Source organism: Dysidea avara, chromosome 4, assembly GCF_963678975.1.
Source record: "Dysidea avara chromosome 4, odDysAvar1.4, whole genome shotgun sequence".
NCBI lineage: Eukaryota > Metazoa > Porifera > Demospongiae > Dictyoceratida > Dysideidae > Dysidea > Dysidea avara.
In genome coordinates, this window is record NC_089275.1 from 19,214,058 (window position 1) to 19,239,293 (window position 25,236).

General features: G+C 36.7%; 1 protein-coding gene across 1 annotated transcript; it reads right to left on the bottom strand.

Annotated features, from left to right (window-relative positions):
* Positions 1 to 2,030: 2,030 nt before the first annotated feature.
* LOC136254061 (uncharacterized) lies at positions 2,031 to 22,545 on the bottom strand. Its single transcript, XM_066046722.1, has 17 exons — positions 22,447 to 22,545; positions 21,325 to 21,415; positions 20,774 to 20,830; positions 19,789 to 19,822; positions 17,403 to 17,457; positions 15,793 to 15,944; positions 13,363 to 13,418; positions 12,449 to 12,515; positions 12,346 to 12,387; positions 9,165 to 9,279; positions 5,308 to 5,685; positions 5,141 to 5,247; positions 3,816 to 3,907; positions 3,336 to 3,362; positions 2,737 to 2,810; positions 2,529 to 2,690; positions 2,031 to 2,390 (listed from the first exon to the last, which is right to left on the bottom strand). Exons 2-17 carry the CDS (start codon positions 21,412 to 21,414, stop codon positions 2,213 to 2,215), a joined length of 1,686 nt encoding a protein of 561 aa, XP_065902794.1. The 5' UTR covers position 21,415; positions 22,447 to 22,545; the 3' UTR covers positions 2,031 to 2,212.
* Between the last annotated feature and the right edge of the window lie 2,691 nt (positions 22,546 to 25,236).

Sequence of the window (25,236 nt, forward strand, 5' to 3'; positions counted from 1 at the left end):
TCCAAAGCCTTAGCTCATGGTGTGAAAATTAGTTGGTATACCATACAAGGTATTACAAAAATTTTGATGAAAGGAAAAATTGATGAATGCACACTTCATGAGCTTTGATGAACTAAATTTTGATGAAAAGCAAGAAATCACACATTGGGAAAATTAAAAAGTAAAATTAAATTAAAATGTCAAATTTGTCAACCTTTTGTCGAATTCCCTGTAGTACATATCATATTAATTCTGGACCAGACCCTTGGGGGAACTTATAATTAAAATTATTGATGACTGCTACCCCAAGAAATTGGGTCTGGCCATGCAAGACTATAGGGTGTGGTTCCTTCCCAACTTAGGTAATGGGGAATTTTGTATGGACATAAAGGTGGAGTCATATGAGATTGGGTTTTATAACCTTCGCACAATGTAAAATAATATGTGTGGAAGACTGAACATGTGTTTGTCAAAGAATTCAAGAAATTAAAGGTCGCACCTTGCCAGTACCAATGGCATCACAACAGTGTGAAAAACAGGTGTATAAGAAAATTTGAAGATGTGACTTGAGTGGATTATGATGGCGATGAGTTATCACAAGTTGTTGCTTATTGTAACTATGTCCACTTGGGATTAGCTTAGTTATAACACAGTTACAAGGATAATTCGGACAAATATATATGCACCACTCCCAAGAGTGAGCTAGCACTTGAGGGAGAGTACGTATATTTTGTCATATCCCAAGTAATTGAGCTATAACATTATAACTCAAGTAGTTTAACTAAGTGTGTCTATATATTTTGTGCTTCTATTATACATATCAGGATTCCCCACCACTGTTTCAGCACTGCCTAATGGCAGGTACACTCTCAAGTGGACAAGACTAGCTGATCTTCCTGTTCCCATGAATTTTGCAAAAGATGATAAAATGTTTGTGACAGCTTCTAGTTCATTTGATGATACTTTCCATCATTTGTGACTGGCACACACTACCACCATCAAGTCACTGGGATGGTATTCCTCACATCATTGGTGGAAAGTTAGTCATCATCGGTGGATATTTGTCGTCTGCTACTGAAGTGACAAATAAAGTGTCAACTTTTAATGATGACAACTAAAACCTATAGATATCATATTATCCTGGTATGCTCTCAGCTAGGAGACAACCTGGAGTGGTTAGTTACTTGGAGCATGTTATTGTTCTTGGGGAGATTAATGGTTAAGCAAATGGAGCACGACATATTGAAATACTTGACTGGCAAGAGAACCTTCAATGGAAAAGACTGTCAGTGTAACTACCTGAACCAATGTGGGCTTTTACTCCCTCCACCTATAATGATAAGCTTGTCATAGCTGGTTATCACCATGATAAAGGTCGTAGCAATGGGTTCTACATGATACCAATTAATGCTATTATAGCATTAGCTGTTGACAAATCTGTACTTGAATGGAATGAGTTTTCTCCAACTCACCCTTACTGGTAAATCACTCTGCTACCTAATTCATCTTCTCCAGTCATAGTTGGTGAACGAAATCAACCCAGTACTGCATCAACAGATTGCATCAAAATGAATGACAATTCTGATGAGTCATGGAAAACAATTGCTACATTGCCATCACCCATGGCCAGAGGAAGAGTTGCAGTAGCTATATACAATCAGCAATAATGCCATTATCGTTATTGGCGGTATAGCCCAAAGAGGCAGTCAAGACACATCTAAGGCATACAATCTGACTTTAGTTGAGCTTGGTCAAGCAGGACTTACTCAGCATAAGAAACCATCAATAATAGACTTTTAAGGACATACATAGAAACTCAAAACACTTACAATATTTTTAGTAAATATTAATGGAGAAGAGAGTGTCTAACTTACCTACAGTTTAAAGCACTCAGGAACATAATCAGAGCAAGACATGTAAACTTAACAAAAATCATAATTGCCAGGTAATTTTTGCTATTTGTCTTGTTCTTGATATGTTCCACCTGACCACCTATAATTATATCTAAAACAATTACCTGCCTAATAAAGCCAAGAAAGGTTTGTCCCAAATGTGTGCAATATGACATTTCAAGTACATGTATGTAAGGATATATCCATAGAGTATATATATGAACCTATAAATTAAAATAGTTGATAATTATGGTACTAGCTGATACTTATGTGTATGTACAATTGACATAAATAAATAAATATACGATTGTATATAAATATGTAGTTATGCATAATTGAAATCACTTCCTCTGTTTATCTAATCTTTTTGGAAAGAAAGCCACAATTGCCATGGATAATAAAAATACCAATGCAAAAAGGATGAAGATAAGATGAAAATCAAATGGAAATCCAATATCTTCAGCTGTATCAGATAGTGATAGAGAGTAAATGGCACCAAACACTACTGGAGCAAATGTCCTGCAAAAGTGAAAATATTTTAACATCAGCATATAAAGCAAACGTCATTGAGACAAATGCATTTATGCAAGTATACACATACAGTGTACTGTAAATTCTGGCACTAACAGATGTATGGGCATAACATAATATACACACCTAAACAAGCTGGTTACTGTTACTGCTAAGCCATTGACTGCTCCCAGCTTATCAGAAGTTACGGAGTTGTTGATGAAGAGTGATTGACATACAAAAGCATTAGCAATTGAAGCTCTTACAATAAGTAACACTAGGACCAGGAATAGCCATAGGACTGCAGGTCTGTACAAAACATGTGATGTTTATACACAATACTAATAATTCTTACTTGGAACTGAAGTATGTGAGAGATGGAAAGATCGGCAATAAAAAGACCACTGTTGCTGTATGAATGTGATATGTCTAGAAACAAATAAACATCATCATTATTGAATTACACATAATAAAGACATATGCTACAGCTGCAGAGAAAATGCCTTGGAGCATTGCAACACCAGTTGGCATGAGGCAATGCCCCCTCCCCTCTCCCCCACTTTCAAATTATGTGATGTAGCTTCTTTTTACATGCTATGCATACATGATACTGTACAAGGAATGTACAGAGAAGCTGTATTAATTTGCAGTTATCATGCTCTAATTGAGCTGTAAATGCATCTAATAGTTCAGTCATTGCATTAAAGTTATGTGTTTAAATTTGAGTTACTTACAGCTTTACAAAATCTTCTAATTCAACTTTAGCACTGATCTATATTATGCACCTTATTTAAATCACTCAGATGCACCAACAAGAATTTCTCATAAAACTGAGTGTACTTTAATATTTTCTCTTTAGCTACCTTGTCTTAGCCTGGAGTCCCTTCAGTACATAAAAATTGCATACAATATATCTATACCATATACACTGCCGTACAATACATGCTAACATACCAATTGTACACCAAATCTTTTTTCCATCTACAGAACAACAGAACGAGCACATGCAATAAGCACACGAATAAGTATATGTGTATAAGAGCATGTACGTATAATGTGTATGCACTTGTGACATCTGTGACCTTGAATTGTCAAGGATAGACTCCATAGGGTAGAAATGGCCAAAACACCTCAGCAGTGTAACAGATATGGTTTGGTTCTGTGCCTTAGGTATTGTATAGTGTCATTTGAATTTACCACCTACTAAACCCTCCACCCTTTACTCCAACATGAATACTCATCATTAAGCAACCTCAATATCTAAACTGGCAGAAGGGTAACCCCTTAACATTGGAATTGCTGAAAACATCTTATATAAGCCTTTGCAAGACAAAGTGATCAATTACTTCAAATTGTTATCAACTACATCAAGTGCAAGTTACATATGTTGACAAAATTTGTCATTAATTGGGAAGTTACTGTTATGTAACTTACTGGAGTAAGAAGTAACAAGGAAAGTGGGATCATCAATAATCCAACTATTGCAAGGGCTATCCCAATCTGGTTAAGAGAAAACCCTAAACCTCCTAAATAATATAAACATCATAGTCACTAAAATGACCAATGGATAATAATTGTTAAACTATATATGTACCATGCACTACCAACTATCAAAAGTATACAGATGTGCAAAGGAATGCTAATTCAAGTACTGTACATAGCTATATATATTATACAATACATACATAGAAACCCCTAGTGAAACATGAGAAGTCATGGTACACTGGTTGAATACACAGGAAATTCTGGATCCCAGGCTGTGTGGCTCCTCAGGCACTTGCCTAGACTGAAAGCTGTCTGTGGATCAAGTCACCACCTAACTTGGGATTTTTTTTAGTTTTAGTAACATGTGTCTGACTCCCTGCTACACAGGCTTGAGTAGCCTTCTCTTCAGATCCCAAGTGACTAATAATCATAATCAAAAATGGTACAGGGTGTACAATACACCTAACAGTACAGCTAAATTTTACTATAGACATAAAATTTTTGAGGAGGAGAAATTTTCTTTGTAGGTGTACATCATAGAATTACCCTCAGATACAAAAGTTTTCAGTGCTTATACAAATAATTTGCTATGATAACTAGCTAGCTATAAGTTTTTCTCTGAACCTTGCCATATTTGCTCATCTGCAGATTTCTATCTACATACCTTAAAACTTTTATGTATACAACTCTATAAACATATGCATTAATGTGACTTAGTCTGGGAAAATCGGTCTTATCGCCTATTAATTTTAAAGTATTGAGAAATGCCAGTTTTAAGTATTTAGTGTGTCGTAGCTAGCCAATGGTTGAAGTTGTGTGTGCCAAATTTTCACACGTTTTACGCCAATTCCTTACCCTCAAGAGCATCCACTGTGCAAGTAGCCAACATTTAAGTTTCCCGCCATTTTAGATAGTTCTTAAACTGAGGTTGGCTGTATCAGGCGAGCTCCAAAAGTAGAGGGAGGCAAAGGCCCGGAAGGAGGGCAAGAGGCTGTTAAAAATTGAAAAGGAAGGTGTAGAAATGAATTAGGCCAAGTTATAGGCCATTCAGGTCTCAAAACTGGCTTAAATGAAAGAAAATTCACATAAGAGGTCTTTATTGGTGAAAAATCGAATCTGCTGACATGAGCAATAAGACCAGTTTTTGCAGATCCAGTCACAAATTACATGAAGTTTCTAATTATAATTGCACAGGAAGTATATGGATACTATAGTACACAATTAAGTTGATATACTAACTGCCATAAAAACACCACAATCCATACTAGGCATACCTAGAGATATCCGTGTAGCACTCCACAATGAGAAACACTCATCAAATCCAATTGTACCAAATGAATACACACCGTACAATACTACAGTACCTAATGTCGCCTTATTCCTAAATGAATATGAACATACAATGAGAGGTGTTGAATGTCAGATTGGTATGTGACCTTACTTTACTAAACTAAGAAAGACTTGCCATGAAGAGTGTACTTGTTCTTTGATTCTTTTCAGTTTTTGTATAAAAGTTGTTGTGGATGTCAGTGGTACGATAATAGTATCTTCTGAGTGATGATTTGATATTTCGACTTCAGAAGTAGAATTTTCAACCTTTTCTTTATCAAGTAATCTCTTATAAGAAACAGTATTGACTGATAATGTGAGAGGGGAATTGTCTCTGCTCTCTGACTGTAGTTCTGCTACTTGCTGGAGGTCTGAATTATTCTCAAATGAGCAGTCATGTGTCTCCGCTTTAATATTATCCATTAGCACTAACTCTTCAGTAGTGCTGTTGTTGATTTCATCCAGGTCTTCAGTCATACTATCATCACTGCTACAAATTGGACAGCAAATATCATAACATGAATTATGGCAACATGCATTGATGCATAAACAAGGGTGAAAATTAGGACTTTTGCCACATTAAAATGGCCGAACTCCTATGACCATGTACTGGCCGAATCATGCCATATGATTTTGTTACTTGTTCAGGCTGGTTATACTGAATTTAGAGTTTGTTGTGTAATAATTCTGTAACTCCGTTGCAGCTGTTATGTAAACAAAAGCAACATAACGAGTATACTATTATGTATAAGGTAGTGTAATTTAGTGTTGCACCGATATCCAAATTAGCCGATTATTCCGATAACCGATATTAAGCAACAGAATTAGCCGATACCGATAACCGATCCGATGTACACCAATAACACTAACACTCATCCTCATCATTATTAAATGGCTCATATTAGTGACATAACCATTGATATACAGCTCATTCTAGGCTAAAATGTAAAGTTAGATGTATACCACAAGTAAAAGTTACTCATGGTAAACAGGTTTTAAGTACATTTTACTACTGCTATATAGAGTTGAGACAAGTGGCTGGTACTACATAGAAACCTAAAAACCTCAATTTATTGTTGGGCATGGCCTAAACCCTGACAGTTTATTATGGGCATGGCTTGTAGTCACCGCTAAACCATTCACACATAACTTAATTAAAATGCCAAATAACTTATGTCTAGCCTCCCCCACATCATTATACTACACAGCACAGTGGAGATTAACATCGGCCTTGATTTAATCAAAACCGATTAATCGGCTAGTAACCAATATCGGCCCGATACCGATTATTGAACCGATTATCGGTGCAACACTAGTGTAATTATAGGTATAGTTCTGAGTGTTGAAGGTTGGTAACCAGGTGCCAACAAAGATGTCTTACACTCCGCAGAACTACATTACATTATAGTTTACTTATGATGCACTTTCTTCTTGTGTGATTTACACTATTAATTTTAAAGTATTGCACATACATTTATGTGCTCATGCCCACCATGCCTCATCCATCATCTACACCAGTCTCCATTCTACTGTGTGTATTAGGGCTGAAATGATCATGGATATTTACTATTTGAGTATTCTATAGAGTTAATAATCAAGTACTCATGAATACTAGCTACTTGTCATACTCATGTGACATGTTTTATACTGACCACAAGCAGTTTGTAACCTTTTCAAGTGATGTCGATGGTATACATGTACACGCTGTACTACAGTACCGATATAATGCATGCAAATGTTCTCCTAACAAAGTGCAATAAATTCGACAACTTAAATTTTGACAGCCTTCAACGTCACTTCTTGATGACAAGCACATCACATGATCTGAATCATGTGATCTTTATGAGTACTTGAGTACTAATTTTAGTTTTCGAGTACCAATATCCTTAATGACTACCCATGCATTTGCAGTATTTGTTTTAGCCCTAGTGTGTATAACGCATAACAATGTCTTGACAACTTTGAGCCTTTAATTCCAAGAATGGTTTAACTGACTTGCTTCAACAAGAAACATTTCGTGCAATCATTAGTCTGGAAAGGATCCATCCATCCCAGAAGAGAACACCTATGGGCATGTCCAGTTGAGTACGTGCACATCTTACTATGAAATGCTTGTAGCAAGCCAACATTCTATTCAGTGGTTGGCTACAGCCATAAATAGTTTAATTAATGATTAGCATCTCAACCATCAATGCTTCAAATAAATAACAACACAGGTACGTAGGAGGATTCAATGATTACATAACTATAAATAGCTACATGAGATACCTCACACCTCACAATGAATCTAGTCTAGCTACTGTTGTTTGTTAGTACCTCAAACCATTGTGTAATGAATCAGTGGCTTTAAAAAATCATTGATGCAGTAAGGAAAAAGTTTGACATAGATGGAATGTGGTCTACACTCTATTAAGCATCACTGCCATAAAAGCATTGAAGGAAAGATCACATCTGCACCTAAAGCTAATTCAATCTCTTAAATTCTTCAGTTGACCACACCACCCAATTCCTAACAATTATAATGTGTTACATAGTCACATAAAAATTATGTTAAATGTTGGAGTAGAAGGTTCAAATACAAAACAATACATTACGGCTAGGTTTATGCCAATGGTATAATTTAAAGCACAATTATAACTGTTACAAAAAAAAACATTAAGCCTCATGACAGCTTAACAGCCAAGATGATTTTCAAACTTCTACAATGTGTATGCCACAAAGATAGACTGCAATTCATATCCAAAAACACATAATAATTATTATAGAAATACGTAAGATCATGATATTCTAATAAGATCATGATATTCTAATATTACACTATAGTAATATAATGTATGATTGTTAATGGCTATAGCTACTTAACTGTGTGTATGATTTGGATGTACAGGCTACGCCTCTATCCAAAATTTACAATTACAATTAATATAACAGTCACTTACTCTTATACGGCAGTTAGGAAATGCTGATACACTCTAGTAAAACAGTCAGTTCTTGAGCATAATTGTGATTTTGAGAGCATGATAGGTTTGCAATTTGAGCATTGTTCAAAGGTTTCTTCAAAGCATGATTGGCTTAAGTGTAATTATGGTCGTAGATTCAGCTCAAACCATTGCTTCTGATCAGTGCTTTTTTTTGCTGTGGTCTCAACTAGCATTCAAAATCCCCACAATTTTATTGAACACTTGCTTGTCCAGATTTTATAAACACCACTATTAGTAGGGAACTCAAATACTGTATAAAGAATGGCACCAGTCACACGGTGCCATTCCTGTAATGAGTGAATGTGATCTTCCAACAATCAAATAGCTACTTAAAAGTGAAGTGGTCCTTATTCTGCTACTTACTTGTATATAACAATAAAGCATGTAGTAGCATAGACATACAGACAAGTACTCAGGATTGGAATCTAAATCATCCAGTTTTTTGTGCCGCTGGGATCATTGTTACTGGAAGTAGCAATATCATCAAATTTGTCACACAGAAGGTTAATTCTACTCTTGTAACTACGTACTTCCTAAAACATTTATAATTGAGTAGTCGTGCAATATAAGCTTAGTTTCTTCAATATGGTGCCTATGCTTTGGCCAGTCACTTCGAGAAACACACTCACAAACCAGGCTTGGCAGCTAACTAACCAGCCCTTTTCACAAGCAAGGCTTACCAACAACTGAAATAAGTACTTTCATTCTTCAAAAATAGAGTATTTTTATTGTCTCGCCTTTTTCAAAGGGGTAACAATGATCCGGCAAACGTATTTGTATTGGAGTTATTGGGCTCATGTGAGATGATCCCAATCCCATAGTTTGTATATCTATGGTTGTAGGGATTGCATTTAAACTGTGCTGAAACAACCCCTTCAATCCTTACTTTAATTAGCCAATATAAATAGCAACTTGGCTAAAGTATGGCCAAACAATTATGTTATCTGCACTCACAATTGTATACAGTATTACAATATCTTGTTCTTACATTTTATTCTCAGGTTTATCTGGTAGGAAACAACCAACAATGACTACTCCAAGTACACAGATTAATGCACTAAATACACTGGGAAGACAGAATGGAAATTTCTCCAGGAAAGAATCTGTAGTGATTGCAACATTTGAGCTGGTTAACAAACACACTAGTACAGTAAGTTGCTAGATATACAGTACCCATAACTAATTTAAGTGTAGGTTAGAGAGCTAGCACGAGGATCTTTGTGGATTTCAAATACTGAGGTTTTTAAAATCCACGAAGACCCGAGGGCATGATCTCTAACCGACTTAGAAAATGTATGCATTTTATATGGGCATATAGCTTGGTGTGGGATTGGGTCGTACTGAAATCGTCACACAATGCTAAAATAATCATGGAAGGTAGAGCGTACGTGCTTTTATCGAAGTGTTGAAAAAATCGAAGCTTGCCCACTTCCTTTCACAAGTTAGACTTGGATCTGGCACAGCTGGGAAGCAGCAGTAATCGATAATGTCAAGCTGGGTTAGCAGTAGCCAGAGCCTATGGTATCACAACAGTGTAACGAATACATATGTCAAGGAAGCAGCTTGTGTGGATTTAAGCGATGGGAATGAGCTGTCATGATTTGTGACTTGAGGGACGCCACAGTAGCACGAAGAACAGGCATGGCTTCGAATATGGACCACACCCATATTACATGTAGTGCAAAATATTAAATATTTCTACAAGGAAGCTTACCCATTTTAGGTCTTAGTAAAGTCCATCCATAGTTTAACAGAAGATAAAATCCACCCTTACCCCTTTATAGTTGTTTTTTTCTTAGTTGTTCCCCTTTTGCCGTAGTTGTATTTTATTCGTTGTGGTTGTATAGTTTGTTGTGTAGATTCTAATTGTAGCATTTGTTGCCATGTGCATTTTTCCATTGTGATTCACCTTAAAACACTCTAGAAACAGATGGGCACTAAACAGAATTTTCATGATATTTCTGGACTTCTCTGTTCATTGTAACAAATGTGCATATTGTACCTCCCATAATCGAATTCTTTTAAGCATGCCTATAACATGAATAGAGTGGTTAACCACATATTGGCCTGGGAGACTGGTCGCCCTCTTTAGGCTATCAGCCTGAATGTGCTTGGAGGGAACATTGCAAATCATTGATCAATAGTGAGATTTGTGATGCTTGAGGTCTTTTCTGCTAGCAGGTTTCTAACCATTTTAAGAATCTGCTAGCAGGTCTCTTAGTGGATTTTAAAGACCTCATTATCCTCCAAAGATCTAAGCATATTATGCATATCAGTTTCTAAATGGTATTAGTATCAGCACATTAAAAAATGTAGCATTGAGATGAGATGTAAATATGTGTTACCATTACTTAAGTTAGTTTGCAACTTTAACAAAATTAATATGCAATAACATAGACCATGCTATAATCTATAGTGTAATTCTAGATTCAATACATGCTATACATGCATACATATATATGTATGCTTCTGCTACTCAAATATAACACAAAGGACATTCAGTTAGGCTCCTTTTGAATCACCATGCACCCATAATGTTACTGTAGTGATGCAGTTCATATTTGGTACATGAGATCAGTTTGTCAGTTCAATGTTACAAAGTGGTACTTCGATAAATGGGCAAGAATCACTTTTCTGCCTGTTATAAAGCATTTTGAACATTCAGAAATTTGCAGTGACATAATAAGTCACATGCCTATGTAAAATACAAAACAATTTTTTGGCATTTAGAAAGATTTACTCCATTATGTTGTGTTACTACATAGGTGGAGTATTCATTGATTTGCCACAGTTCTAGTGTTGATAATGATACTTAATTTGTGGCTAGGCACAAGCCTATTATGCTCAAAATTTACCTACTATGCTTTTAAGTAGTGCTTAGAAATCACGCCATTATGCTCAAAATTATGCTTTCAAAATAAGGTTATGCTCGAGAAATAACTATTTTATTAAAGCACATTAGTGTTTCCTGACTGCTGTATTAGAGTATGTGACTGCCCTATTAGAGTATCTCGATCTTACTTTACGAAGTGTGAATAACCAACCAAGAAACAGTTAAGTAAGTTATTATACATGAAATGCAGTAATAATGCGTATCAGTTATCGTTTGCTTTCTTTCAGATGCATGGCATTGTGCATTTTAATTAAATTTTCAAAATATTGTCCCTATTATGCTAGCATCATGCTTGATGCTTTTGGTTACCTATTATGCTTTAAATTATGTTAGCATAAATCGGCCGGGGCCTATTTGTGACCTATATAATATAGCATCTAAAAATGGCAAATGTTTTACTGGGCCTGCAAAAACACGGCATGTGGGCACAATCTACACACTGTCATATCTCAGTATTGTAAGAAGAATACAGTTGCATTGAATTCTGTAACTTTAGTTATAAAGCCAACCAAATTCTTAGTAAATGCTGAAACAGTTATAGCCATATCCAAATACTATGAAAAGTTATAAGCCATAAAATTTTGGAAAAGTAGGTAAATATTATGTGCCCACATGACCTGTTTTTGCAGGCTCAGTCAGATTCAAATTCTATATGCTATATTTATCGTGCTTTGTGCACTTATATGATTTGATGACAAGCAACATACTGGAGTTCAAGAGTAGGAACTGTGTGACTTCAAAATAGATCATATAGTATGGTCCTTTATATACAACAAAATTATACTCCAAATACCGTACTTACTCGATTTGTGCACCAGGGTACTATTACTTATTTGCCCAAAGTAAGGATAAAATCCTTCAAAAATAGCTATCGCCAAACTGCAGTATTATTTGAGGGTGTGCTACTGCTATTTGGAACCTGCTATCCTATAACATTATATTATGTTACCACGTACTTGTTCTATACAAGGCTTTCTTTCACCCAAGTCATTGTAGCACAACCACATTATGCCTTGTGTTACACGGTCAGTTTACTAACAAATATCCAGAGTTTCAATTATGTGACAGCCATTAAAGTTTACCAGGACAGTAGGTATGAGAGCCCTAGTAATTAGTATTTACAAAGTATAGTGAGGTATGTACTATTTGATGGTGTGGTACAATAAAATTTTTTTTAAAACAAGGATAAAACCTTTTGAATAGTACCGCACTGCAGTACTGTTCAAGGGTGTGGCACAAATCGAGTAACTACAGTTATTATGCTGTACATACTTACTTGGTGGCAAGTTATATTGGTCAAGTGGATCGGCTAATACTCCTAATAATAGAAATATATCAAGACAATAGCATCATAACAATGTTATAGCATACAAGCCTACCTGATATTGCAGGCCCAAATACAGTACTAGCTCCCCAAGTACTTGAAAGTAGTGACATCCCTAGTCCCTAATAATGCACATGTATTGAACAGCCATATACCATATTTGATACATGACTTAAAAATATATATATTATATACAGCTGAAAAGCCATCTGTCTGTCTGTCTGTCCATAAGACAGTTTTTAATGCCTTCCTATCTGTTAAAGGTTCAGCTAAGTTGAAAGGCACCCGCCTTATAAACACAAGGTCTGATTCTAAGTAGTGACATTTTTTAAGTGCAATCTTTTTTCTATAATTACTATACGTATATATGAACTTTTCGTACACCATGCATGGTGCTGATATCTGATGCTTATGACTTTTAGTTAGTGTGGACATGGTCCTGCATGTAGGGCAGGTACCAACACTGTCTTACATAAGCACTTTAAACAACTCTGTCTAACATACATACTTTAAAATTTATTGCACAAGAACAAAAAATTGGTAAAACTATGTCACAGTTGCATTACTTGTACATGCATTTGGCAAGATTCTAATGCATGCTGTGGTTTATTTATAGATAAACAGTATAAAAATTAATAACGGTGAGACTCAAATTTGGTGAATATGGTTAAATTCACCAATCTGCCAAATTTCAGTTACTTACCAACAAGCATTGTTCTTACTCAATATACTATAAATGTGCCAATACTTTTTGTTTCAATCAGATCGAGTACGTATACGAACAATAGATCTGCAATTTTGGCCAATGCTTGAATCATTAATGCTGACAAAGTAAAAACTTCTTTTCCCCATCAAATTGAAAAGAAAGTTTCCTATTGTATGGTACCTTATTAAATGGTTAATACAATACACTCTATTCCATTCAGTTACACATGATACAATTACTGAAAGTAACACTAAAAATGTTACCTGATTGACATTGTCTGAATGCTCACACAAAAGAGCTTTACCGTTACCAACAACACCTGCAGCATAACAAGATGGTGAATAAAGAAGTGCATGTGTCCACACAAAACAAATAATGATTAAACCCTAAAGTAGTAACGTTATACATTATGTCTCAAAAGTTTTAGTAAGTACTCTACAGTACATCCAAATGTGATTAAGTACTTTAAAATATTCTGGCCACACTGGCATTCTAGGTTTTATGCATAGAGGGTTTGCATGTGAAAAGTCTTGTGGCATGAATTATAAAAATGCTTAACAACTGTTGCTAGTCTGACATTTGTGAGGTTTACTTTTCAATGGCACGCAATGGGCAAATGCACTTATTTTGTCAACACGCTTTACCAAATAAGAGAATCTCTGTCAAAAGCTAGGATAAGGTTAGAAACAAACATTAAATATTAGCACTAAGTTGGTCAAGCGTGATATCAATTTTTCGTCGATTAGTCGTGAACCCTAACACTTTGTACAATTTTGACGATGGCTATCCTAGTTTATACAAGTGACTAACCTAGCGAACGTGTTCCATTCTACACTGAACCATTGAGACTGGCTGTAGCCTTCACTCGCGTACCTCGCAAATGTCTGACAAGCAACGGTTGTTAAGCATTTTACGAAAATACGTCATAACGCATCACGCGTGCAATCCCTCTATTATGTCTAGTGCTGCCACGATATAGAAAAACTCTATATCATAAATCACTAAGATTTATATCATGATATGAACATATATCACGATATAGAAAAACTAACTGTAACATTTGCAAGACAAACATATACATACTTTCCATTATAATTTAAGTTGTTTAAGTTGGATGTATACCACAAGCAAGAGCTACTCTTGTTTATCAGGTTTTAAATGCATTTTGCTACTGCTTTACAGTTGAGACAAGTGGCTGGCACTACATAAAAACCTTAAAACCTCCCAGTTTACTTTTTGGCTTGTTTACCACACTGCACCATCAACACATAACTTAATTCAATGCCAAATACCATAAGTCTGGCCTCCCCAACATCATTACACTAAGCAGTGCCACTATTGTGCAACCATCGATATAACTGATTGGCTATATCATAATCATATCACCACCTTGTTAAATCGATACTATCAATGTATCGATATACCGTGGCAACACTAATTATGTCTTTAGATTATAAGTTAGTTTTTAACTTTAGACAAGTTTGAGGAAAAATTAGAAATTTTAAGTTCGATTAGGGATCATAGAAAAAACATGTACGGAAACAAGGGAGGTCACCTACACCTGCAGATATACTAGTGAACATTTAATCCCTAATCCACTCTACACCCAAGACCAAGACTGAATTAGGGATTAAATGTTCACTAGTATATCTGCAGGTGTAGGTGACCTCCCTTGTTTCCTACTTTTTTTTCTGTGATCCCTAATCGAACTTAAAATTTCTAATTTTTCCTCAAACTTGCTTGTTTACTTTTTTTGCAAATTATTATGACTGGTGAACCCACGCATACCGCATCAAAAAAGGATGGAATGTTTTCATCTGAACGCATCCTCCAGCTATCAAAAACTGTTTTGAAAAATGCAGTGGCCATTACGCTTCACTTTCAGCTATGTTTAGTCCATTACACAGCACTACAGACGAATAACAGTAGAAGAAGTACCTCTGCAACAATCCAGTCACCACGACAATTTGCACGTCCCAACTATCAATTACTGCCTCGAAAGTGCAACCATAGTTATCTGTGGTGCAGCGGCCATCACGCTTCACTTTCAGCTATATTCAGCCTGTTACAAAGCATCACAAACGAAGAGCACTGTTAGAATCATCTCAGCAATCAATCCATTCGCCACAGAAAATACGTACGATTTCCATTTACAAACGTACTGTATAGGGAAGCCATGCAGCACTCTACTGCGAATTGACATGTTGGGCTGTCAGCAAAAAGAAATGGGACACAAAGAAGGACAAAGGTAAGTCCATGATACGTGCACTGTACATACTGCGATATGCCAAAAGGCACGTCTCGGGAAAAAGCAACGTTGAACAGTGAAAAAAATCAAGCCCGTACCCTTAGCCGTTATCGAGTTACACTTGCCTGAAGGAATCAGGTAAGCACACAGAAAGTTAGTCAGTAGAAAATTACATTGAATATATATTTTTTGTAAATTTCATAACAATTTATTGAAAGCCTTTAGGATCGTACTTAAGGCACTTTTGGGCTTTTGGTTATACCTAACCAATTCTGCCAAGGTGTCAGGTGGAGTTGTGAAGCTGGTTTTGGGGTGAATTTTTTGGCTAGGAAATTCAAATCTCCATGATCCCTAAACTGTATGATAGAAATAAATTTTACAGTATATACATATATGTATATGTACTCACAAAACAGAGTACAATTAGCCATTAACAATTTTGTACCATTGGACAATCCAAGAAGAAATCTGAAGATGACGGCCACATAAAAGTTGAAACTAAATCCAAAGAAAAACGATGAGAGTGCCATACATATTCCACTGTACATCAAGATGGTCTTCTTGCTTTGTTTGTCTGCTAACCAACCCCAGAAGTAGCTGACCATAGAAAAAGCATGAAAGAATAATTAATTGTATTTTAAAGAATCAGACACGATACATGAAAAGTACTACACATCTTTAAGAAGCACATGAGGTATGTTCATACATGCATAAAAAAAAATTATAATTGAATTTCAAAAATGCATTTGTGACCCAGTCTAGGAAAACCGGTTTTATCACCTTTATATTTAAAGTATAGAAATACCTATTTTGAGTATTCAAGGTGTTGTAGCTTGCCAATGGATGAAGCTACCTGTACCAAATTTTCACATGTTTTACACCGATTTCTTACCTTCCAGAGTATCCACTGTACATGTACAAGTAGACAATAGTTAAGGTTCCTGCTATTTTAGATAGTGTTCAACTTAATGTTGTATGGGGCATTCAGGTCTCAAAACCGGCTAACATTAAAGGACATTTACAGCACAAGTCTTTATTCAGTGCTACGGAGCTGTACAATCACATACAGCCATCCCCGGGATGGCCAGAATTCCATTAGGGCCATAGCCACTCATATCAGATTGCTACTGTGCTTGGGAAAAGCAGCCAGCAAAAGCAAGCCACTCAAGTCTAGCTGATTTTGATTGTAAATTTGATAGTTTATTCATGGAGGTTTGTGTTCTTGGTGAAAAAAATCAAATCTGTAGTCATGGGTGATAAGACGAGTTTTCCCAGATCCAGTCAAATTAATGTACATTTCTTTTGAAAATCAACAAAGCTTTGGTATTATAGTGGACCCTAAGTTATCCAAACCTTATAGTCTCAAGCAATGTTAAAAGCCTGCAACTACAGAGGTCATACGTACGTACTACACCTGTATTATGGTATAGACAGTTAATGGGATTCTGTACATCAAACCTAAGAGTTCAAACTGAATGTGCAGCTACTGTAGACTGTTGGTTATCCATCCCCTGTTTATCTGAAATTAAAATGACTGTTCTATTAGAGTAGTTGAACACTGGTGTATGTTTTATTAAGTATTTTTGTACATACTGTAAATGTATGGGTTTCAGTTTATTCATCTGTGCTCAAAATACTTTAATAGAACAATTTTGGATGAACAATTAAGGGTCAGTCTACTGTACCTGCACATAAAATTAAACTGAACTCTGAATCCCATCCCAATAGCTAATTGTCTATACCATTTCAACATAATAACAATATTTATGATCTCTGTAGTTACAGCTTGAGCTACGGGCTATGAAAAAAGTAATTACATAATAACATGTACATACACTACCTTGATAGTACGTGAGTTTTTCGGAAACCTGTTTCTCTGGTATAAACAAATGTACATAATATCATTTAGCCATTACTATCCTTTAATTTCCAATGCAGCTCAACAGGCGTATATCAGCTTGTTAGCGTCACAGTTAAATATGACTCATTATTAACACAAATAATGGACTAATACTGTATAATGGTATAGTTATAGTACTGTGCTTATCTTGTTACCTTCCGCAGAATCTTCCAAAATACATAGATGAAGCTAAAAATCCAGCATATCTTCCTACAGTAACAGTAGTTATAAAACATTACCATAGACAATATCTGAAACCATACACATTCATTGTACATGCATATTTACATAGGCTATGCTTTGCATGGGCTGTATTTTTGACTTCTAGTGTGACAGACTGTATTATATTGTTATTGCATATGTTGTAGATTATGTATAGATACCCATATTGTGACGTACGTACAATGTGTTTCAATAAGAGTTGTTAGTAGTTTGTTGCCAAACCACACGTGACTATTATCCACATGTACAGCTTTAATCACTGACGATACATGGTGTCAGAAGTGGGATTCTGTGATGGCGAGTGTTCCTTTACAACCTCCAGCACCATTCTGTTTTAGCAAAACAGATGAGTGACCAAAACGGAAGAGGAGATTTGAACAATATCAAATGGCATCCAGGCTGTCAGAGAAAAGTGATGAATGTCAAGCCAGTACACTTCTTTACTGCCTAGGCACTGATGCCTATGATATCCTAACAACCACTTGAATCTCAGATGAGGATAGAAAAAGTATAGCAAGGTTCTAATGAAGTTTGATTAAAGTGAAACACAATTATGTGATATTCGAAAGGGCTCATTTCAATAGAAGGAATCAGCAACCTGGCAAATCGACTGAAGATTATATTACAACTCTACACCAGTTAGCACAAGGGTGTGAGTATGGTGGAATGACGGATGAACTGATCCGTGATCAGCTAGTCATGGGCATAAGAGATGAATCGCTGTCAGAGCATTTACAAATAGAGTCAAACATTACTTTGTAACATGCTAAGAAGTTTATAAGACAGAGAGAGGCAATTCAACAACAACAAAGTACGTATACTGAAGGGAAACAATGACATGCAAACTGAAACTCTTGAACCAATGTATGTGAACAAAGCAAAACAATACAAACATGAGGAGAAATATATCATAGTATCGCAGTCTTTATATTGGTACAAACATGCTAGTTACTTGAAGTAATTTGTCAGTCACAGTGTATAATGAAAATGCTATATAAATATCAACTAAATACTATACATCTCAACTTGTGATTATATATAGTTATATATATTTACAACATGTATTTTGCTTATGTCAACCAGGGGCAGAGAAATAGGGTGACAACTATACCTTTACACTTTAAAGAGTGTACTCCCTCACTTTTGTTTATATTTTGCTCAGAAGTATAGAAACTGTTATAATTATTCTACTGATTAAGCCAACTTATTTTGCCTTGATTTAGTACTACAGGTTACCCAGCAATGGAATACTACCTGAATCAGTATTGGAAGCCCAAGAAATAGAGATACTCTAATAGAGCAGTCACCAGACTGCTGTTTTGCTATGTAATTTATCTAAATCTGCCTGCAAGTATCTGTAATAATACATGATTATGTGCATAGGTCTATTTTAAAGACTACTTATGTAGTATAATAATGATGGTCATGGACTTTATCCACAATGATGTCATGAGCACAAGATGGCCACATTATTTGGGGGACTATTGTACAGGTACCTATGGAGAAAAATTGTTTTGATTGATCATATTTCAACTGGGGAGGAGATACCGAACTCTAAACAAAAGGTGTGGTTTTGAGACAATACAATAATGATTAATTTTGTATCACATGCTGGATAATTTTCAAGGAGACAACACTTGGTTATTGTTGCCCATTACATTGGATACTGGTCAGTAACTTACTTCACAAGTGAAATATATTTGATCAAAAAACATTTCTCAATAGGTTCCAGTATCCAAATAATGTGGCCATCTTGTACTCATGACATCATTGTGGATAAAGTTCATTGTCGTAAGCATACTGACCTACACATGTGCCACTGAAAATGTTCTCAGATTTAATGTCTCAAAACATTCAAATTTCATATTTTTATTTCTGTAGGGGTATACCCCTTAGTACAGAGGTATTGTCATGCTTTGCATACTGCACACTAAAGTACAGTTAATTGATAGCCTGGCTTTGCTCCCCCCTCTTTCCCTCCTACACTCACATGCACGCATGTATGTACATACACACACGCGCGTGCACACACACATACACAGTTCTCTACCCTGTATCAACAAGACATAAAGTGACAATAAAGATCTTAGAAGTTTTTGTATTATTACACCATCACAATAGGAATCAACCCATGTAAGAAAAAACCGCTGCAACTGTTTGCATAATAACTATTCGATCCACACATCACCTCAACCCTTTACTAGTTGCATACATACATACTACTGTGTTTAAGTGTGTTATTATATACCCTTTTTCTTTAAGATACAGTCAACAACTAGGTATATTTAGACAAATAAAACAAAATTAATCACAACCCACCAATATTCCTATGCTCAACATCGGGAAGTAAAAACTACAACAAACAAAAAACACAGTTTATCAAATTACAAAACATAAAAGTTGTTAACTCTTACATACGTATACAGCATGGTGATGAATTATTATAGCTGCTTGCCATCAAAATGGCACAGGTAAGTCTTGCCTATATACTACCAGGACCTACATTATGATAATGACAATAAACCTGGACCAGCGTTGAAACCGGGTCATTACTGCTGACCCAGGTGACCCACTGATGTTATCCGGGTCACACCCGGATTTGACCTGGATGTGACCTGGATTAAATAAAGCCAAGGCGTGTGATAAGAGCTATGTTTCGGATAGTCTCAAGCGAGCAAGACTACGTTTTGAGCATTCGATTCGTGTTGAGTAAACGAGTAGTTATGTGATAACTAAGCCGGTAAGTTTATAATTTAAAATCAGTCAGTGGGTTTGGTTCCACATACCTACTGTGAGTTTACAGACAGCAATTGGGTGTGGCTTCGTACATACTTAGTATTGCAATATCCCGATATATTAAAATGGGTGTGGCTCACAAACGTACTTATCCTGCTGCAAGACTAGACTATATACAACTCATACAATAATCGATTAGTGGGCGTGGCTCCACGTAAGCTTGCAGACAGCAACGGACACAGTTTCATGCTACAGACTGCACTTACTAATAAATGGGCATGGCTGAGTGTATGTTTGCAATGCGATAAGTGGGCGTGGCTCACAAAAGAGCTACGCGACTAGTGTTTATAGGTTCTATGTTGTCAAACAATCAATTTCGTTTCTCACGTGATCCAATTTGGGTCAGACCTGGATAATTTGTGAACCGGGTCGGACCCAGATGACCCGGAGAAAATGTGACCCGGTTGACCCTGATGACCCGACCCGGTTTCAATGCTGACCTGGACCACTTCTACATGCACACAAATACATTAACAGTAATGTGTATCTACACCATATGCACACATACCTTAACCATAAACGGAAGATAAGGGAACACCATTGTGATTGTGTACCCAGAAGAAAACTATAGTTGAAGATAACAGAAACACATCACATTCATGAGACATGTTACATATTAAGGCATAATATATCAGTCATGCAAACACCATTATAGTTGGTAAAATTGTATAGCTCAGATACACAGCTACATTGTTATTGTAGTAGCAGTCTGTAAGCAGTTTACAACTATTTCAAGTTACAGTACAGCAATGATACATGCGTGTACTGTACCTATGTTTGTGTTTCCTGGCCTGACAAGCAATATGTATTAAAATTAATTGCAATTGCACCAATCAAATTCACAGTCTTCGTGGTGTCATTTAGCAATGACATATGTGTGAGCTTGATCATGTGATCTTAATGAGCACTCAAGTATATAGCAATTTTAGTATCCCTAGGCATCCAACAGGCAGGTACTGTAGGTCTCTGCATGCATGAACCAGACTCAATTCAGGTGAATATTGAAGGAATTATTTTACTTTAGCTTACAAAATGTACTTGTGCAGTACACAAACTGACCATGATAGTGAAGAGTGAACAGTAGACCTTCATCATGTGTTTGGTGATGTGGTGTCTCCTTAGAATATTACCAACTTTACTTTTCAACATTCTATAACAATACACACATACTAAACAACACTGAAATAGAAAGTATAGAAGCCTTAGGAATTTGGATATAACTTCAGCCCACTCCTACCACAATAACCAGCAGATCTCAATTATACGAGCAACAAGTTTGTGAGGTGGAAATGGGTTCATTTCTACCTTCGAAGGAATGGGCAGTGTCGCTAATACTGCTTATATACAAGAGACTTGCTAATCTGCTCTCTGTGAAGTCTTTTTTATAGCTTAACCATTCTCCATTAGGCCACCCCAAATAAATTCTTTGTTTCCCGTCTTGGACTTAAAAGTTGCAAAAATAGTACAAACACGAATTTGTGCAGACTTAATAGCATGTGAGCTGACACTACTTTTACTGAGCCTGTACAGTATGCAAGAATAACTGGAATACAGAATATTTAGAGCTGACCATAACCACGGTGGATGGGAAACAGAGAATTTATTTGGAGTGACCTTTTTTTGCGGTTAGCTATTACGTGGAGCTCACTCCATCCGTGGCAGCCCAGGGGCACTTGACCTCACGACACCTGATGGTCAAGTGCTTCATTCACTTTGGCCAATCTTTTTGTCCAGCACTTTATCATCTAGTTCTGAGAGTGATGGCAAGGAGTGCTAGTCACCCAGGTTAGCAAAGTAGCGACATAATTCATATTCTAGGCATTGAAGTCATTGCCCTAAACACTGATCAGTACCCCTTAGCAGCCGTTTAAATGACGTATTATGGTACTGGATGGAAAATCAATGTTGGCAACATGTGATATGCATATGCATATGAATCACCTCCCTGGGTACGTAGCTAACTAGATTACCTACAGTAGACTACAACGAGGTCGGGCTAGGGCCTCTGAGTGTTGCATCACTGTTTGACAAAGCAGCTCATCGTATAGTAAGTAACTTGTTGCACCGTCGCATGCCGTGCATTCATTATAGGTTAACACTTATAAGTGAACCGATCTACTTGATGCCGCGAGTGATGCCGCTACTCCAGGTGTAATCTACAGTATGATTATACAAACTTACTTGATCTGTTAACTGGTACATACGACGTCTTCAGTACATGGTTCTCTGCTGACCCCTTGCTGCTGACACTCCCTCAACTATTGTTGATTAAACGTCGCATGCGCTTTAAAATTGGGTATGCTTTTTTTTTGCTTTTTTTTTGACGTTTTAATCGAATTTAAAATTTTCCAATACAAACAAAATTTACACCTCAGTTTACACAGACAGTTACAAAACTAAGGAAGTCAGTCCAGTTTCTGCCTGAACCAACCCAGTTTGTCAAAACTGGTTGACAAAAAGTTCCAGCAGAGAGAGGGAGCCTCTTACACGTCTGATAGCAGAACATAACAGTGAGAATGACAGGCAGCAACAAAGCCACCCCATTACAGCAGCATAATATTATGTGTCGGACCACTTCTCACATAGCAAGGATGCCAAGTGGTTGTAGAATGATTTCATCAGCCATCCCTCCTGTGGCAGAAAAAAAACTAAAGTTGTGAATGTAGCATGTTCTATCTCTTGTATCCTTACATCATAGGTTCGTTTCTTCATATTCTCATGTTTTCCGTAAATCCCCGTAGGAGTTGCAGAACAATTACTGGGGGCACAGGGTTGAAAAACTCGACATCAAGAAATGTTCTCTCACAACTGCCTCCCCAGAAGCCATTAACAGAGATGTCCAAACTTGCACCATCTTCCACATTATTTTGATGAAGCCAGAGGAAATTGCTATCCTGTGATAGGCTGGAGGTGAGGTTCCACTTGTACCTCATGAGTCAGAAGATTAACAGTGAGGTCACAGATTACTTTGTGTCTTATTGAAGGAGATACCCCTTTAGGACAGGAAAAAGAATGTTCTATAGTAAATTTGGCATCACAAGAGCAATGCTGGGGAACCCTGGCAGGATCCCACCCATATCTTAGTGCAATGGCATCATGAAAACCAGTCTTATGTAAGGCAAAACCATGTTCCTGCCAAGGAAGAACTGTGAGCTAGCTTGAAGCTCCCTTACAGATCTCTTCAAACTGGAGGGTGCTCTGTCAAGTATATCAGACCATGTGGATACAGCTCAAGAAGACTTTAAATGCTTGATCTTTGACTTAATTGAGATCTGAGTATTCCTAACATCATCAACATAAGTAGAAGCTTGAGAATCAGTGATTGTAGGGCCAGGGCTGAGTTATTTCATCAGAAGCAGGGAACTCAGCAGATGACAAAAAGATGGGATTAGAAACGCCCGATCCCCCATTCTATCAGGGAGAGCAAACACACAGCAAATCTCTCTCAAAATCACCAGGAGGTAAATATCCAGTAATGGATAGTATAAAGAAGTGGCGAACACAATTCTCTAAAGGCTGAAAAAGATTACCAACATTTGGAACAGTTCTGGCAATAAATAACCACTTACTAATGAGACCACGGGAAAAAGCAGCCAAGGAAGCTTGAACCTGTGTAGTTGCAAATAAAGCCAGGACTTCTAGCTCATCTTGAGACCCAATAGTGGCTCCTAGATAAGGCCTACCATCAGCTGTAACATTAACATAGGTGTCTGTGAACACCAGATGAGCGAGATCAAGTTTTCCCTGCATTGGGAAAATAACCAAACAGAGGTCCCAACTGAGAAACCTGGTCCCACCACAACCATATGAGAGTTTTCCACATGCACTAGCATCATCAGCATACCAAGCTTGAATCACTGATTTGGACAATCTTTGTATGAGTGGGATGATTGCCAAAGAGTAAAAAGGCATAGCCAAAGGATCTCCCTGAATGTATTGGAGTAGAGAACATCACCATCCACAAACAGGGCAGCAGTGATCAAGATAGTAGAGAAAGTTGACGTAAATACTGAATGTTACAAAGGGCTACAGCATGGTTGAGGGAATTGAGTGCATTACTAACTAGCATCGACAAGCAACATACCTTCTGACCCATCATTAGTAAAAACAGTTCTCATAGAATGAATTGCAGCTTTAACTCCTGACATTTTCCCATAACACAACTGTAAAGGGCCAGCTGCACATTGAATATCCAGGCCAATAATATATAGACAAAACTGCTTTAGAAATAATACGTCTCACAACTTCCCCTACTCCAATTGGTCTACAGAGTGATGGTGCAGGACTACTGTACTGTATCAAGCCATGGGCTTATTGGTTAGCTATTATTGTAAACAAATAAATAATAAATAGAACTAGCTAGTTTTCTCCCTCCAATGCCAAACTGGTAAAGCAGATAAAAACAACTACTGCATAAGGTACATACAGAAAGCCTAAGAATAAAGTTTAATAATTTATTATGATTACAGCCTGATCAACCATATAATATTATTATACAGTAATTACATTTTAAGCCTCCTTACATTGTGTGTGTATTGTATATAGCATGTAATTTCATGCTGCTTACCATGTCATCGTATATCTCTGATGCATATGGATTTTTACATCAGTTCCTCTTCTTGGTAGTTAGTCATAATCAAGTCAAAGCAGGGGGGTCATGCAGAGTTAAAGTGAAAGTGGTAAGGCCCAGCATAGGAGGGTCTGAGGGCATTCCTCCAGAAAAATATTGTGAGAATTACTTTTGAGGTGCTATTTGGAGGCAATTTTGGGCTGTAGTACTATTGCAAGTACTTTATATATACTGCAATCAAGAATATAATCAAAAATACAACGAAGCTGCAAACCATTTAATAACAAACTTAAAATGTTAGCCACACTGTGTCGTGTCACTCTGTCATGTGTACAATCATGGATACAATTTGTTAATTCAAGGATCTTGTGAGGCTTGCATAATCCACCCATGAAATGCAG

Coding starts and splice junctions, on each gene's coding strand:
- LOC136254061 (XM_066046722.1), bottom strand. CDS start 21,414: ATGTTGAAAAGTAAAGTTGGTAATATTCTAAGGAGACACCACATCACC. Junction 19,823..20,773: donor ATCTTCCGTTTATGGTTAAG/GTATGTGTGCAT, acceptor TGTTTGTTGTAG/TTTTTACTTCCCGATGTTGA. Junction 17,458..19,788: donor TGTTGAGCATAGGAATATTG/GTGGGTTGTGAT, acceptor CTGTTACTGTAG/GAAGATATGCTGGATTTTTA.